General features: G+C 47.6%; 1 protein-coding gene across 2 annotated transcripts; it reads left to right on the top strand.

The window, feature by feature from the left end:
- The first annotated feature begins 748 nt into the window (after positions 1 to 748).
- Positions 749 to 16278, top strand: HEPACAM (hepatic and glial cell adhesion molecule). 2 transcript variants are annotated; one of them, XM_032359345.1, is made up of 7 exons: positions 749 to 1205; positions 10886 to 11227; positions 11955 to 12236; positions 12518 to 12617; positions 13136 to 13365; positions 13509 to 13579; positions 14107 to 16278. In XM_032359345.1, the coding sequence occupies exons 1-7, from the start codon at positions 845 to 847 to the stop codon at positions 14407 to 14409; spliced, it is 1689 nt and encodes a 562-aa protein (XP_032215236.1). In that variant the 5' UTR covers positions 749 to 844; the 3' UTR covers positions 14410 to 16278. The 2 variants fall into 2 exon arrangements, with proteins under 2 accessions (XP_032215236.1, XP_032215237.1); XM_032359346.1 differs by having other exon boundaries at positions 750 to 1205; positions 13136 to 13209.
- Positions 16279 to 17027: the final 749 nt, after the last annotated feature.

Genomic DNA, 17027 nt, shown 5'->3' with positions numbered 1-17027 from the left:
AAAGATCGCTACAGGAATGAAAGAAAAGAAGAGGCAGTGGGGTTGCTTTTTTTTAAAGTTTAAAATGTTACCTAACAAAGAGTTTCCAGGGCCCTCCACTGTACTGAGTTATTGTTGATTCTCTCAACAAATCCCACAACGAAGTTACGTACCCTACAAAGAATATGTGGAATTGGAGGCTTAAGGAGATTGTAAGCCCATCCCAAGACATCAGAGTTCGTAAGCACACATTCCATTGACAGCCCTCCCGAAGAGGTGTGGACACAGTAGTCAGGGGTCAGGGGTCAGGGGGAGCGAGGGTACTTCTCATCACATCCTCGAGACAAGAGGAGATAAGCAGGCAGCAAAGCTGCTAACAGAACCAGGATCCTGGCTGTTAGAGTAGTACCTTCATCTGTGTTCTGACATGTTCCAGAAAATTGGCTGGAGGCAGGGGAGTGAACAAAGTGGTTCCTGGAAAAAGGTCCCCAGCATCTATGTGGTTCTGTGATAGGAGAGAGAGTGCCAGGCAGGACGTGGACAGGTAGGAAAATAATAGAATTCGAGCCATTTTCCAATCTTCTTCCTGGGGGAGGAACAGGGATTTTCCATTTCTTCAGCGGTTCTCTGGAGTCTATCTTTCCCCGGGCTTTTTAAAAGCTCCTCTCCCTCCCTTTTCAGAGCTTATTGGAGGTCTGTCCCGGGCACGCGCCCTCCTTTGCAGGAATACGGAGTGTGAAGTGGAGACAGGGGAGGTTGGGACACAAGATCCAGTTCAGTGTGTGTCCCAGTCCAGTCCCCTCACTGAGCCCCAATCCTCATCACCCCCTGGTAGGTAGTGGGGCTCAGCACAGGCAGGCAAAGAATGGATGGGACCCATCCGATGAGAACCCGCACTGAGGATCATATCCTAAGCAGATACCCCCTTCCGACCCGGGGATGTAGTGCTTTGAAACTAGAAAATGCCTGGTCTGAAAGAGAGGAAAGAACAAGTCCAGCAATACACAGGGCTCTGTGTATTCAGAGGGAAGTTGGCAGGGTTGTGCTCGGGCAGAGAAACTCCGAGTGGTACAAAGGGACGTGCCCAGAGTGGAGAAATCATGCTAATTGTGTGCGCCGGAGCTGGAGAACGCCACCCAAAATGAAGAGAGAAAGGGGAGCCCCATCCAGAGCCTTCAGTGCCTTGAGCCTCACTCCTTTTGTCTACCTTCTTCTGATCCAGACAGGTAGGAGACCAGAAGAGTAAGAGAGGGTCTGGAGAGGGGGCCCGCTATCTGCAAAAGGGAGGGAGGGAGAGCTGAAGGTCAGAATGCCTTTAAGGTGGGAGGAGGGGAGAGAGCTAAGCGGCCGTGGGAAGCATCTCAGTCAATTCAGGCATTAGTGTTGAATGTATTTCTTCATTCTCTGTGCCTCCCGCCCCGGCCCCTGCGCCCCTCCCCCAAAAGGCTGCATGACTTTGGAGCTCCCACGGCATTCAGTACATTAGATAGAGGGCAGTGGGCCATTTCTTATGGGATGTCTTGTTGGCGTGGGCCAGTCCGGCGTTCTTTCCAAGGGATCATGATGGGGCTTGGAGAGGTGGGGGAGATCTGGGTTTTGTGCCTCCCCAACCCCCACCCAGGCTGCCCTGAGTGTAAAACAGCAAGGGAGATGAAATAAGCTTGGGAGATAATGAGCCTTTTGGTTTTTGGTTTTTGGCTTTTGGAAATCACACCAATCTATCCATAACTCACCCCGTGCCATAGACCCCCTACCTTCTGTACTGCCCCCTACCAACTCCTTAGAGAACCGATCTTACTTTAAATAGATGTGTTTCTGTGTATGTGTGTGTGCGGGCATGGGCGTGTACACACACACACACACTCACACTACTCCAGAGAGCCTGGCAATTCACAGTTTACTGGGGCAAACCAATGCAAAGATCATTCTAATAAAATGCAGAAACTCCTATGTGTCTGATACACAGAGGAGGCCCGGGATCAGAGAGATGTCACCTACCCCATCCACAAAGCTCGTGCTCGTGGTGGAGGGTGGGGTGGGGAGGCATATTTAGACAGGCGTCCTGGGAATGTCTGCACTAAATTTTAAAGGATGAGAATACTAAATAGGTGTGGGAATGGGCATTATAGTTGGGGAAATGGGCTAAGGTCAATATTTTGAAATGGCACCACGCATTTGGGGGCAGCCCAGCCACTCAACTTAGCTGGAGAGGAAAATATGAATTTGGCAAGAGCCTTGTAAACCATACTAAGGAACCTGGGACATAATCTGTAAACAGTGAAGGGGGAGAGTGGGTATTGGATGGCTTGTGTTTCGGAGAGCTCGTTCCACGGCGAGGCATTGGGGAAGAAGCTGGAGGCAAACGAGATAGGCAGGGAAGCCTGTACCCATTTGCTAGGGCTGCTGGGACAAAGAACCACACACTGGGTGGCTTAAACAGCAGAAATGTCTAGTCTCACAGTTCTGCAGGCTAAAACATTGAGATCAAGGTCAGATTTTCTTTGGGGTGCTAAGGAAGGATCTGTTCCAGGCCTCTCTGCTGGCTTTAGGTAGTTCCTGGGCTGGGGCAGCAGAACTTCTCTCTTTACAGGATGTTCTTTTATGCTTGTGTCTGTGTCCAATTTCCATTTTTTATCAGAACATGAGTCATACTAGATTAGGGGCCCATTCTCCTCCAGTATGACCTCATCTCAGCTTATTACATCTGTAATAACCCCATTGCCAAATAAGATCCCATTTGAGGTACTGGGGGTCAGGACTTCAACATACCAATTTGGGGTTGCGGGGGGCCACAATGTAACTGATAACAAGACTATTGTGATAGTTCAAAAGAGAAATAACATGAGCTGGAATTAGGATAAAAATAGGGGGAACAGGGCATGTGGAGACAGTATTTTGGAGGGAAGGTCAGGACCTAGTGATTGACAGGAAGTGGGAGGATCCAGAGAGGGCAGTAGGATTTCTGTGTGAAACCTGAAGTGACACCTGGGACAGGGTTGGGGGTATGATCATGAGTACTCTCTGTACTTAGGTTGACATGCCCATGAGACATCTATGGGAAATTGTGAAATAGCCTAAAGCAGGGGTGAGGGTGGGGGGCAGAGAGGTCAGCTTATAGGTGAAATCCAGAACAATGAGAATGGATAATATCACCTAGGAGGAGAAAATGGGCTGAACATGGAAAAAAAAGTAACCCCAAGTAACCCCAAGATTTGTAGCGGAAGGTAGAGGGGGAAAAAGGCCGTCTGGGAAGGCCAAGAAGGAACAGTGAGAGAGACAGAGGGAGAACTAAAAGACTGTGGTGTCCAAAAAGTTAGGGGAGTTGGGAGTTTTTTGGAGAATGAGCATCAAATGTGTCAAAGAGTTCCAGTATATCAAGAACCAATTATAGTTCAACCGTTATTATTATATTACAACTAAAAGGGTTTGTTGGAGATAGCAATTCAGAGGTAACTATTCACCTTAGTGAGAGTGGTCTCGGTAGAAATTACAGTGAGTGGAAGGAACTACCAGATCTGAAAATACGGAGGCAGTGAATTGAGAATACAAAGTACACAGGGAAATACACAAGTCAGAGCTGTCCTTAAATTCTTTCAGGTCATCAAATGGTAAGGAAAAAAGTTATAGAAAGACCTTGAGCGTCAGTGTAACCAGGTAAAAACAAAAAGTGACCACGGATCTTCTGTGTGGGAAAATGTGAGCCAGTAAATAGAGCACAACATAAAAACTAGGCTGATGGGATATTAGTTATGACCTACAATGGGTAAGAGGTAAGTGCAGGCTTGGGCCATGGTATTGCTGAGAGAACAACAAAGAGCTAAGATCCCACAAGGAATTTCTGCCATGCTCACTATGTTAGGAAAATGCCATCTTCTGTAACAAATATGTTCTAAAATTTAAGTTCCATGTAATAGTACATATTACTATGTAATAGGACAGTACAGTTCCAGTCCAGGCCTGGGGTGAGGAAGGCTCTGTTCCGTGAAGTTCTCAGGGACCAAGTTGATAAAGCTCTCTATCAATTCTGACATGTGTTTTCAGTAGTCACCCTGTTACCCTGAGGTTTTTCTCCATTTCTTTCAGGTAAATAATTAAAAAACAAACAAACAAAAACAAAGCAAAACAAAACAAAACAACCAGAAAACGAACAACAGGAGAGAGGTTTTTCTAAACTATAAGTGGTACCTATAAATTTCACTGCTTCTATTGGCTGGGAGTCAATCACATAGCCATATCTAAGTGCAAAAAAGTCTGGGAAATGTAGTTTTCTATGATCAGCACTTAAAGTGGGTAAGAAACACTCGGTCTTCTTTTTTTTTTTTTTTTAAGATTTTATTTATTTATTTGACAGAGAGAGACTCAGCGAGAGAGGGAACACAAGCAGGGGGAGCAGAGAGGGAGAAGCAGGCTTCCTGCAGAGCAGGGAGCCTGATGTGGGCCTTGATCCCAGGAATCTGGGATCATGCATGCATGACCTGAGCCAAAGACAGACGCTTAAAGACTAGCCACCCAGGTGCCCAACACTCAGTCTTTAATGCTTTGTCCCTAACATTGACAAATGAGGCTTTCCTAAATTGATCACAGCCCAATTCATGAAACATTCAAACAAGGTTTTTTTCTAGAGACTAGAACACCGACATACAGACATGAACATGGCATGCCATAGATCTAAATAATCCGACTGGCAACATTTTACTTTCTGAGATCCTAGAACTATTCCATCCTCTAGGAGCCCAAGAGGAAGAAGTCCCTCACCTGGCTTCTATCCATTTAGCCCTAAGATTACCTCCATATTGTAGGTCTTATCTTTTTCTTCTAACAGAGAGTTATGTATGGAAATGCATTTAACCTAAGGATACAGTTTAAAGAACCTTTAAAATGTGAATGAACCCATGGAACCAGACTCCAAGATCAAGAAATAGAACACTTCAGCACCTCAGAATCATGTGCATTCTATTTCAGTTACCGTTGCCCTCCAGGGTTACAGTGGTATCCTAACTTCTAATACAGATGAATTTTGCATGTCTTTGAACTTTGTATAAATGGAATCGTATGCATGCATTCTTTTGTATCTGCTTTCGCTGAACACCAAATCTGTAAGATCCATTTGCGTTGCTGTTGAAATTGTTATGTGTTTGGTTTCAGTGCCTTATAGTTAGTATTCCATTGTAGGAATATACCACAGTTTATATTTCTATTCAACTTTGATAGACACTTTGGTTGTTTCTAGTTTGGGGCTCTATTGAGACAGTTGTTAAGATACTCTAGTACCTGTCTTTTGGTGAACAGGTGTACGCATTTCTTTGGGGATATGCCTAGGAGTCGAACTGCTGAGTTATATGTGTGTATTTAACTTTAGTAGATATGGTCAAACAATTTTCAAAAGTGATTGGATCAATCCACTTTCCCACCAGCGGCTCCAGACATGCCACATCTTCACCAGCAACTATATGTGTCTCTTTTTCATTGTAGTCACCCTAGTGAGTATGAGGTGGTATCAAATTATGGTTTAAAATTCCTTTTCCATTATTATTATTAAGGAAGTTGTATCTTTTTCATATCATAATTTCAAATAATTATTAATTATTTGGATAGTTAGAAGTACCTCTTAGAAGTACCTCTTCTAAGTCTTCTGCCCATTTTCTACTAAGTTTTCTGGATTTTTAAAAAAGTATTGATTTGTAGTTTAAGAAATATGCTTTGGATACAAGTCGTTTGTAGGATATATGCCTTGTAAATATCTCTCATCCTGCAGCTTGCCTTTCACTCTCTCTCTCTCTCTTTTTTGCCTTTTACTCTCTTATTGGTATCTTCTGATGACAGAAACTCTTAATTTTATTGTGTTCATGTATCACTTCCTTCTTTTATGGGTTTCACTCTTGTGTCCTAAGAAATCTGTCTGCCTTCAAGGCACAGAGATATTCTCCTATGTTTTCCTTTTTTTTTTTTTAACGTTGTTTTACCTTTCCCATTTAGATCCATAATTGACGTAGAATTGACGTTTGTGTAAGGTGTGAGGTAAGGATCAAGATTCATTTCTTTCCTAGATGGCCTGGCACTATTTATTGCAGAAAGAATCCTTTCCCCCCAGGGCACTGAAGCATCACCTTTTCATAAGTCAAGTGGTTATATATAAGTTTATTTTTAGACTCTCTGTTCTATTCCACTAATCTGTTTGTCTAGTCTTGTGCACTATCACAAGGTTAACCTCCTACAATTTCGGTTGGTATTGTATTACATTTATAAGTCAGTTTTGGAGAGTTGACAGCTTAACAGCAGTGCTTGTTCTGATCTAAAACAGGGTAAATCTCTGTGTGCCATCTTAATACCTATTAGCTATATACACACCACTGAACATCTATACACTTTAAAGTACAGATAGAAAGCTACAAAGACCTCTCTCTTCCTGGATCCCAAGGGCCTTCTTCACACTTTCTGTTTCCTGGCTTTCTCCTGTGTTCCTGAATGACTGACACTTAAAATGAGTTCACACTCTTATTGGCCCTTGGAGGTCTCAACAGGATACCAACAGGAGAACCCAACACAGTAACCTCAACAAGTATGTAATCAGTAGGGCACCTATAGGACAGGACAAAAAAGGGGCTTATTCTCAGAGCATTGATCACTAGGAAGAACATTAAAAACCAAAATCAGAAAGCAAAATGTTTTCCCTTTAGAAAACCACGCTATGTGCTACCCGTGGATTCTTTTTCTCTTTTCTCTCTTTTTTTCATCCTTTTAAAAATTAACATATAATGTATTTGTTTCTTCAGAGGTACAGGACTGTGAATCATCAGTCTTATCATAGCACTCATCCACCCCAGTGTCCATAGCCCAGACACCCTATCTCCTCCACCTCCCAGCACCCCTCAGTTTGTCTCCCGAGATTGAGTCTTTTATGGTTTGTCTCCCTCCCTGGTCCCATCTTGTTTCATTTTCCAACCCCTTCCCCCCATGACCTCCCTGCCCTGCCTCTTAAATTCCTTATATCAGAAAGGTAATATGATAATTGTCTTTCTCTGATTGACTTATTTTGCTTAGCATAATACTCTCTAGTTCCATCCACATTGTTGCAAATGGCAAGATTTCGGGGGTTTTGATGGCTGCATAGTATTCCATTGTGTATATATGAACCATATCTTCTTAATCCATTCATCTTCTGATGGACATCTGGGTTCTTTCCATAGTTTGGCTATTGTGGACATTGCTGCTATAAACATTCGCCATCCTTGGATTTTTGTATGCAGTTCTGCTCACTTCACCTCAATAATAATAATAATATAATAATAATAATAATAATAATAAAATTGGAGAAAGGTCAGAGAAGGGTATCTGTGATGGCCAGAGGGACTTCTTTGTGATGACAGACCCAAACAAGATAAAAACCCATAAAAAAGGATATAACTTCAGCCCATGGTGCTCGTGAGTATGGATTAGGTGTATAAAGACCAAATCCTAGAATACCTGTTTGGCATCATCTCAGTGACACTTTTAAAAGGAAAATTTCAGGCAAATACTGGTAAAAGGAAAACTATGCCAAGCATAAAGGAACATAGAAAAATGAAGAGATGATGATTCCTTTAAAGGAAGAGGCTTTAAGGGAACCCAAGGCCACTGGCATATACATTCTCATATTTTAAAGCTTAACATTCTTTGGTTGTCACTGCTGCCTCCTTGAGAGAGGCCACCTATCAGTATGGCACAGTTTAAGTTGACAGGTAAATCTTGCTGTGATGTCAATTTCCTTTTGTTCAGCCTCTAGTGGGAACAGAGACTTTCTATATAATGATGCCTCAGAGACTCAAGGACCATGATTAAGTTAATCACTTCTCAAGGTTGAATAGCCCTAGCCCCTTTTATTTCCACTGTGGATCATAGTTGTTACAGCCATTTCCTCATTTCTGTGTCCTGCTTTGGCCCCTGTCCCAGTTCTCTGTGTCCCTTGAAAGTTGTAGAACCCTGAACTTAATACCAACTCTAATTTTGGCTAGAGTTTTTGGAAACAGTGTTTGCTCAGCAAAATACTTTCTTTGTTAACTTCTCGGAAAGACTGCTCCATTCATTTCTGAACATGTGTACATACATCCCTGCGACTCATGGTCATACCCATGTTCCTGCACACAAGAAAGATGCCCACCTAAAGGAAGGTGAAGCCTAAGGCAATCCATATGCGGTAGCTTTTTCAATGTTTTTATGCAGAAGAATCAAATTTAAACTGACAAAAAGAACTGATCTGAGCTGGGAAGACATCACAAAAGGACCACTAGGACCTTGTACAGGACACAGGGGAAGCTCAAGGGAGGGCCAGAGAAGATGAAAGGGAGGGGGAATCCCTTCCACTTTTCCTTGGAGCTGGGACTGTCACTTCCCAGCCTCCTGGATGGAGAACCTCAAAGTTTGATGCAGGACGTTTCTGCATATACAACCCTCACACATACACACCCCACTGCTTCCAACTGTGTCCTGAACAGAGGTTCCCCAACCATTTACTCATCACCACCATGGCCTTTAATGAAACTCAATGACTTTTCTCAGGGCCACCTGAAGTCCCACATACCAAAGTCTATTTGCCTATTAAGGGAACTCTGAAAACTTGTTTTTCTAAATCAAGCCAAACCTGAGACCTCGCAGTGGCTAGGGAGGAAATCCCACCTAAACAATCACAGAAACTGAGAGCTGGAAGAAATTTGAAGTATTATGTGATCAAATGGATTTCAGTCTGATACACAGAGCCAGCGGGATTCCTAGTAGTGCCCCAAATTATTGGGGAGGACAGGAGTCTGGTCCCCACCATCTCTTCTACCAAATCTTTGAGCCAGAACTAGACTTTGTTTTCATTTTTATACATGCTTTTACAGGAAAAAAAATATCTTCAATAAAAAATATTTGAAAATATTTGATTTTGTCCATCTACCTCCCCCAAATCAAAACTCCTCTTGATAACAAGCCTAGGGGTCTCCGGGTGACTCTGTCGGTTAAGCAACTGACTCTTGGTTTCAGCTCAGGTCATGAGATCCAGCCCTGCATTGGGTTCCATGCTCAGGGAGGAGTCTGCTTGAGATTCTCTACCTCTGCCCCTCCCTTGCTCTCTTGTGTGCTCTCTCTCTTTCAAATAAATAAATGAGTCTATTTTTTTTTTAAAGAATATATCATAGTCCTACGTATGGCAGCTTTAATCATTCAAATAGTCTCTTCCACTTTTAAGGTTTTATGGTTCTAACATACCTGGCAGGTAAGGGATCATAGAATGCCAGAGTTGAGAAGACCCCTTGTGATCATCTGGGCTCACAACCTCCCTATGCATAGGAGGAAACTGAAGCACAAAGAAGTGAAAGAACAGCAATGGGCCTTTCCTCGACCCCTTTCAAAGGTGATGAGCTCACTCCTTAACAAAGAGCTTGTTCCAAAAATGGACTGAATAGGTTTATTACATTTGCTTTGATCTCCATAACTCACCTTTTAGTTTAATGCCCTCCTGGTTTGGGCTGGGTCCTTTGAGCTCAAGGAGGAGAATAAAGAAGGGAAAGGTACAACTTAACTTCCCCAAATTTAAAAAATAGTAGCAGAGTGGGAGAGTGGGAGAAAGAGACAGGGAACTTCAGAGGCAGTGACCATCAGAGAGAGCAGCTGGGGGTACAGAGGGACTGAGAACCTGACTTGTAAGTGTCTGTTTAGCTAAACTCAGCCCTGCTCGCAACTGACGTCCTCTCCAGAAGACCTTCCTTTGGGTAGTCTTAATGTTCTACAAGGACATGTTACACCAATGAATGGCATCGGTTCAGGTCCCAAAGCCCCCTAAGGGATCTCTGAAATATGAGATCCAACTCTAGATGGGGTAACCACTGGACACGATGGCAAAATCCCAGAATGGCAGGGCTGGAACAAGTGGTTGTAACATCAGGTTTGCCACTTATTTTACCTACCTGAGTCCCAAACAGAGAAGTGACTTCTCCTAGGTCCCAAGTCAATAATAAGGGCCCAAGTCTCTGATGTTCACTCTTGTGTTCTCTCCACTACACGACAGTAGGTGATGTATGTGTTGTGCTTTTCCTTTGTGAACCTGATGAGGAAGTTCTTGTTGTTACTTGTATCCTGATTTTCTAAATGAGAAGAATGTGGCCTAGAATGATGGCTTGCCCAGGTCCACATAGCCTGAAGTGGTAGAGCCCAATCTTACAAGGTCTTCTGATTCCAAACTCTTTGTTCTGCCCATCCCAAATCCCTCTTCTATAGGAGTTGCCTGTTGGGCTGGGGCCTGGGTGTATTTCCAAAACCAACTACTCAGCTGAAGAACTGTTCAGCCCTGGGCAGGCCTAGTAAAGTGTTCCTTGCCACCAGGGCAAGGAGAGAGGAGACTCTCAGTATGAATGAAGAAGGGCCCCTAAACTTCCCCTTTATTGGCACTGTCTTGTGGCACACTCCCTTCTCTATGAATCTCTGTTTCCACGCTTCTCCATTCCCTACTTTCCCAATCCCCAATCAAGAAGCAAATCTGACAAACTCATCCTGAGGTCTATGTTTTGCTCGTTGATACATCCCCAGGACACAGAGCAGTACTTGGCACATGGGAAGTTCTCAAGAAATGTTTCTGTGAATGGAGCACATAGTGTGTGGGTTAGTTGGAGATCTTCCTCAAGAGAAAGGTACTGGAGAAAACCACCAGAGGCAGAGGGCCAGTGAAAAGAAGGACTGAGGGCAATGGGATGGGTGTGGGGGTGATGGAGGATCAGAGGGGCCCAGAGCTATCGTGGGTGCGGAGATGGCATCAGGGCTAAGAAGGAAGGACTGACAGGGCATGAGGAGCCCAGAGGGTGAGGCATGAAGACAACTGAGGACATAAAGGATGGAGAGGGTTAGGGAGCCAAGGGTCTTATACTGCCTTCTCCCCATGGGTGTCCGTTCACAGAGCCGCTGGAGGGGGTGAACATCACCAGCCCGGTGCGCCTGATCCATGGCACGGTGGGGAAGTCGGCCCTGCTCTCCGTGCAGTACAGCAGCACGAGCAGTGACAAGCCCGTGGTGAAGTGGCAGCTGAAGCGGGACAAGCCAGTGACCGTGGTACAGTCCATTGGCACAGAGGTCATTGGCACCTTACGGCCTGACTACCGAGACCGCATCCGCCTCTTCGAAAATGGCTCCCTGCTTCTCAGTGACCTGCAGCTGGCCGACGAGGGCACCTATGAGGTTGAGATCTCCATCACGGATGACACGTTCACCGGGGAGAAGACCATCAACCTCACTGTGGATGGTAAAGTGCTCTGACAGGGATGGAGACGGGACTGGTCCTGAGATTTGGGCAGGGACTGCCCAGTACACTAGCCAGATCCCGGACATACCAACACAGAAACCACTTGGGAGCTGAGAGTGAGACAGTCGGGCATCAGAGTTTTTTGGCAGACAGGACACAGCTAATGCACATGGAGTGCTTACTGTGGGCCAGAAACTAGTCTAAGTGTTTTGCATATCTTGACTCATTTAATGCTGATAATAATGTAGGCATAGTTAATATAACTTACCCCATTTTGTAGATACAGAAACTGAGCCACGAAGAGGTTGACTAACTTGCCCAAGGTCATACAGCTGGTATGTGATAGAGCCAATACTGGAACCCAGACGTTTGGAACCTAGGTTTAGCCCAACTGAAATACGTTCCAGGCTGGGCCAGTTTCAAGACATCTTGAAAAGGCATTTGAGAAGAAGGAAGGGAAGGTTCGTGAGGGCAGGGACCATGGCTGTCTTATTCAGCATTGTACCCTCTGTGCTTAGTATGTGCTCCACAAATAATCGGTAAAGAAATGAATGAATGAATGAATGAATGAATGGGTGGATTATGGGGAAAGATTGGACTGATGATCCCTGAAGGGCCTCTCAGACCACAAATCCAGTTGCAACGTGTTGGAAGGCGGGGAGTTACGAAGTGGAGGGGAGACACTGTTTGGCCCCGGCTCACAGGCTCCCCCACCTCTGGGACTCAGTGCCCATTTCCAGGCCACAGGTGTTAGTGGCTTCCACCACTGTGCTGGAGCTCAGCGAGGCCTTCACCCTGAACTGCTCGCACGAGAACGGCACCAAGCCCAGCTACACCTGGCTGAAGGATGGCAAACCCCTCCTCAATGACTCGAGAATGCTCCTGTCCCCTGACCACAAGGTGCTCACCATCACCCGCGTGCTCATGGAAGACGATGACCTGTACAGCTGTGTCGTGGAGAACCCCATCAGTGAGGGCCGCAGCCTGCCTATCAAGATCACCGTTTACAGTGAGTGCCCTGTCTTCTTGCCCTCGGAACTCCAAATCCTGAGAGGTCGGCACTGTGAGGGACTGAGGACAGCCCAGACAGAGGTCCCCTAGATGGGGAGAGAGAGGCAGGGATGGGCCAGCTCTCCACGGAGGCCAGCAACCGGTGGGAAGTGGGCTTAGCCAGCTCCGCCTGCCATAGGCCAGCCAAGCCTCTTGGGGCTCCTTTTCTCTTCCTTCTGCCACAGGAGCTCTCCTCACCAGAACCCTTTCCTACCTCTCGACCTCTCTCTCTCTTCACAGGAAGAAGCTCCCTCTACATCATCTTGTCCACAGGAGGCATCTTCCTCCTTGTGACCTTAGTGACAGTCTGTGCCTGCTGGAAACCCTCCAAAAAGTCTGGGTAATTCTTCAAGTTCCACACCCTGAGCGCCCTAATCCTTCCATCCATCCCCACCCCATGCTCTAGTCTTCTTAGTCTCTTAAATGCCCATCCCCCCAGGGCCCTGCACCTCTTTCCCCGGAGATCCTTCCTTAGCCTTGCACATAATGCATATGGAACTATACATTCTGGGCTCACAACCCCCAACAGCCCCTCCCCTCAAACAATGGTTTCCCTTAGGGCACCTTTTTTGGGCAGGGCATGGTGGTTGTGGTTAATGAACTGCGTTATGATTATCCGCAGTTTACAGATAATAACACTGAGACTCAGACAGGTTCGGGGACTTGCCTGCGATGCCAGCCACAGAGGCAACTCATTCCAAAGCTCACGGGCTATTGCCACTCCCGCTGCCCCCAGCCCATCCTCCTGTTACAAGGCCTCTCTTGTGGCCACCAGATTCCTCTCGCCACCCTGCCCCTCAGACCCTCCCCTGCTCACACTCGACAATTCTGTTCAGAGGCTGCTGGGTTGCTTTGCAGGAAGAAGAGGAAGTTGGAGAAGCAGAGCTCCCTGGAATATATGGACCAGAACGACGACCGTCTGAAACCAGAAGGTGAGCTCCCAGCCACCCACTCACCCATCCCATCGGCACTCAGATCAGTGGGCTGCTGGGAAAAGGCAGAAGTGGGCCGCAAGGAAGCCAGCTGTGCAGGTCCCCTTCCTCCACCAAGTGCGCGAAGACTGCAGAGCAGGGAGACGTGCAGCCAAGGTAGGACCCCAGGTGTTCTGGATCCTTTGGTGGAGGTTGTGGCGGGGCCTTGGCCGGCTCCTCGGGGAGCGAAGAGTGTAGGTGCTGGCTGGTGGAAAGGGTCCTGTACGGCGCCAGCCACCCCCACTCTTCGCTCTGCGCAGCGGATACCCTCCCACGGGGCGGCGAGCAGGAGCGGAAGAACCCCATGGCTCTGTATATCCTGAAAGACAAGGTGAGCACACTTGGGTCAGTGCCCCACAAACACACAGTGAGCCCTACTGCGTTCCGGGGTGCCATAGCCACATGGAACTGCTCTCTCTTTATAGCACTCCGAGGAACCGGGAAATAATTGTGTCACCCGCCCTTTAGGGCTCAGAAAAATAAGGCTGACAGAGGTGAAATGACTTGCCCAGGATCAAACCAGTAAATACACATTAAGTGGCAGATCTAGGCTTCTAGGTCTCTGGATTCTAACTCTGATGATTCCCCCACTGATCTACAACGGAGTCTGTCTCAGGCTGGGCCAGACAAGTGGGAAGAGGAGACTAAGGGCGCAGAGCGCTCAAGTTAATGCATGTCAGCATTTACCGAGCACCTGTTACCTGCCAGGCACCACGAAGGGTCTGTATGGCCAGAAAAACCAGACCTCTGTCTGCCGTCTTGCACCGGGTGGGAAGGTAGAGGGAACCCTGCTCCTTCAGCTCCGTATGCCCAGCGCCCCCAACGGGGCGCTCACCCTGGCGGCGCGTGTCCTTGCAGGACTCCCCGGAGCCCGAGGAGAACCCCGCCCCGGAGCCTCGGAGCACCACTGAGCCTGGCCCGCCGGGCTACTCTGTGTCGCCGGGAGTACCCGGCCGCTCGCCGGGGCTGCCCATCCGCTCGGCCCGCCGCTACCCGCGCTCCCCCGCGCGCTCCCCAGCCACCGGCCGGACGCACACGTCGCCACCCCGGGCCCCGAGCTCGCCCGGCCGCTCGCGCAGCGCCTCGCGCACACTGCGGACTGCGGGCGTGCACCTGATCCGCGAGCAAGATGAGGCCAGCCCGGTGGAGATCAGCGCCTGAGCCTCCTCGGGACCCCCGGGGTGGGGGCGCGCCCTGCAAAGAGGCGGGTGTCCAGGGAAGGCTGGGGGGTGGGGAGGCGCGACCGCTGCCGCCAGGGGAGGTCCCCGCGAGGGCGCGGGGGTCTCGCGTGGGGGCCAGCCTAGGCATGGGGACGCAGTGGGGCAGCCAGGAGTGTCTCAAGTGGTGAAACCGGGTCGCGTTTGCTCCTGGTTTCACCGGCTGTGTTCTCAGTGGGTATGGGCTGTGCCCTTTTAGGACCATATAGATTATTAAATTTCTGGCCCAATCCCCCAAGAGTCTTATGGAAACTAACATCAGTAACCTAACCCCCATGACTCTCCTGTGCCCTTCCTACCGAGCTCTGTGCTCCTACCCACCTTCCTCCCCTCCGAGCCAACGCCTGTTCCCGGGACACTTTCTTGGCAAGCTCGGATTAGAGAGGCCACTTACCCAAAAGGAACAGCTGTCCTAAACTTGCCAGTTAGTGGGTGCACAGAGGACAGTTCTGAGCATCCGGGAAATTATTGTGAAGACAGTGCCTTATAGCGCCCTGCTCTGGGCATCTGGTACCTGGGTGCATACCAGTTGGTGAGGCAGGAGTCAAATTCATTCCTTTGACCCCTGACCTGCGCCCTAGCAAGGGCAAAGGATTCAACCCTCCAGAGCTTGATGTCCTTCCAAAGCCTCCGTCAGTGGCTACCAAGCATTCTTTCCTTCTCTATTCCTATAGAGAAGGAGGTTCTCACTCCCGTGACCCAGAAAGCTAGATTAAGTGAAGAAAAAAAATTGTTTTAAACCCTCACACCTATGCCTTCTCCCTAGCTTCCTTACAAAACAAGCCTTTCAAACAATCAGTATCCCTGGGAAAGGTCCTTGGGCTTCCTTCAGCTCTAAGTGTGTAAGGTTCCAGTCTGCAGAATGATGGTGGGGAAGGGGAGGAGGAGGAGGCTTACTGCTGCCCACAATGGTAAGGAGACAAACTCCAACGCTTGGCCTCCAGCCTCCCACTTGCCTTGTTCCAGGATACTTAGATCCCAGGAGATAGGACAAGGGCCGACTCCCTAATCACACAAGCATAGAATTACAGAGATGTTGGGCCCCTGCGTCACCAGGTTATGCCCATGTCACTGTCTCTTGAACAGTTTGCAGGAGACACAGTAATCTACTGTGTGAGCAGTGAGGACAATTAAAAATCTGTAAGAGAAGGAGGGCATCTGTGTTCTAACCTCCCGTCCCTGATGCCTGTAGGGGTCCTTGCATCCCTGGCCACACCCCAAATTCCTGAGCTCCAGCCCCGACTCTCCACCATCCTACAGAGAAACACCCCTGTCCCCAACCACTCCACACTGGGGCAAGTTTTGTTCCAGCCGCAAGGGCAACAACATTTCTAATTGGCCCCCTTCACCCTTACCTCGACAGCATGCCCCTCCCAGCTCCCTGTCCCCGTGCACTTCTCCAAGGCTCACTGAGCAGGTGCCTTTGCGGCTTTCCCTTCTTGGCCAGAACTGCTCCCCTAACTTTGGGTTCTTCATCCAGAATGAGATCCTGCCTGCAGGGGAAAGTTGCTCAGGCAGGTGGAAGATGCAGGGCTTGGAGAAGGGGTACAGGCTGTTCTGTTTTGAGAGGCAGGGTTGAAGTAAGGGGGGGAGGAGAGCATGCCGTACCCCATGGCTTGGGGCTAAATCCCTGAGGGCCAGCTTCCCAGGCTCAAGCCAAATCTGCCTTAAATCTGGGGTTGGGGGGATAAGTAAGGAAGTGGTTTTGTTTTTGTTTTGTTTTGTTTTGATCTTCATCTTTGTATTACCAGCATCTAGCAGAGTGCCTAGCACATACTGGATGTTCAATAAACTTTTGATGAAATGAAAGGACAACTTTATTGCACTTAAGCAAAGAGAACAAAACAAGGAGCTTAAAAAAGCTAGTCATTTCCCTTTTCCTTTTGCTTCTCATCTTCATCATCCTTCACCGTCTTTGCAAATCCCGAGGTGTCCACTCCAAATCAGCACTCACTCACTCACCCATTCACTCATTCATTCATTCCAGTGCTCCCTCATTTATTCAACCAATGTGTTGATCTACCTTGGACTAGGCCCTGTGTGAGACACTGGGGAAACAGTGTAACTATGCCATGACCCTTAGCCAGAAGACAGTCCCATGGAGGAAGACAGGTGAGCAAGCAGGTTATTACAATACAGTGTGAAAAATGCCATGACTAAAGTCATTAGAGCAGATCCTGAGAGCTCGTAAGAGCATCATCTAACCTAGATTAGGGGTTGCCAGCCAAAGTGTCTTGAAGAACAGGCTTGAACTTAGTCTTAGAGAGATTAGTTATTCAGGTGAGGAAACAGGATAAAAGGACACATATTCCAGGGGAAAGGAGCAGCCTGTATAAAAGCTTGCAAGTATAAGGTGAGTCTAGACTACCTGGCACTCATAAAATGTCAATTATCCAGGAGCAAATGTTTATTTTAGCACAGTAATGGAAGACTAGACTTCAGTTAGTGGCAGGGTGGGGGAGCTGAGCCCAAGACTCCTGGATTAAGTTGGTATCCCAGAAGGGAGTCCCAAGCTCCCAAAATAAAAATGCAAATCCTCCCTGGAGAAAGGCATCTCCTAAA

This window comes from Mustela erminea, chromosome 9, assembly GCF_009829155.1.
Source record: "Mustela erminea isolate mMusErm1 chromosome 9, mMusErm1.Pri, whole genome shotgun sequence".
Classification (NCBI taxonomy): Eukaryota; Metazoa; Chordata; class Mammalia; order Carnivora; family Mustelidae; genus Mustela; species Mustela erminea.
Note: the sequence above shows the minus strand (reverse complement) of the source record. Positions and strands in the feature narration are given on the sequence as shown.

Coding starts and splice junctions, on each gene's coding strand:
- HEPACAM (XM_032359345.1), top strand. CDS start 845: ATGGATGGGACCCATCCGATGAGAACCCGCACTGAGGATCATATCCTA. Junction 12,237..12,517: donor TATCAAGATCACCGTTTACA/GTGAGTGCCCTG, acceptor CTCTCTTCACAG/GAAGAAGCTCCCTCTACATC. Junction 13,366..13,508: donor CAGGGAGACGTGCAGCCAAG/GTAGGACCCCAG, acceptor CGCTCTGCGCAG/CGGATACCCTCCCACGGGGC.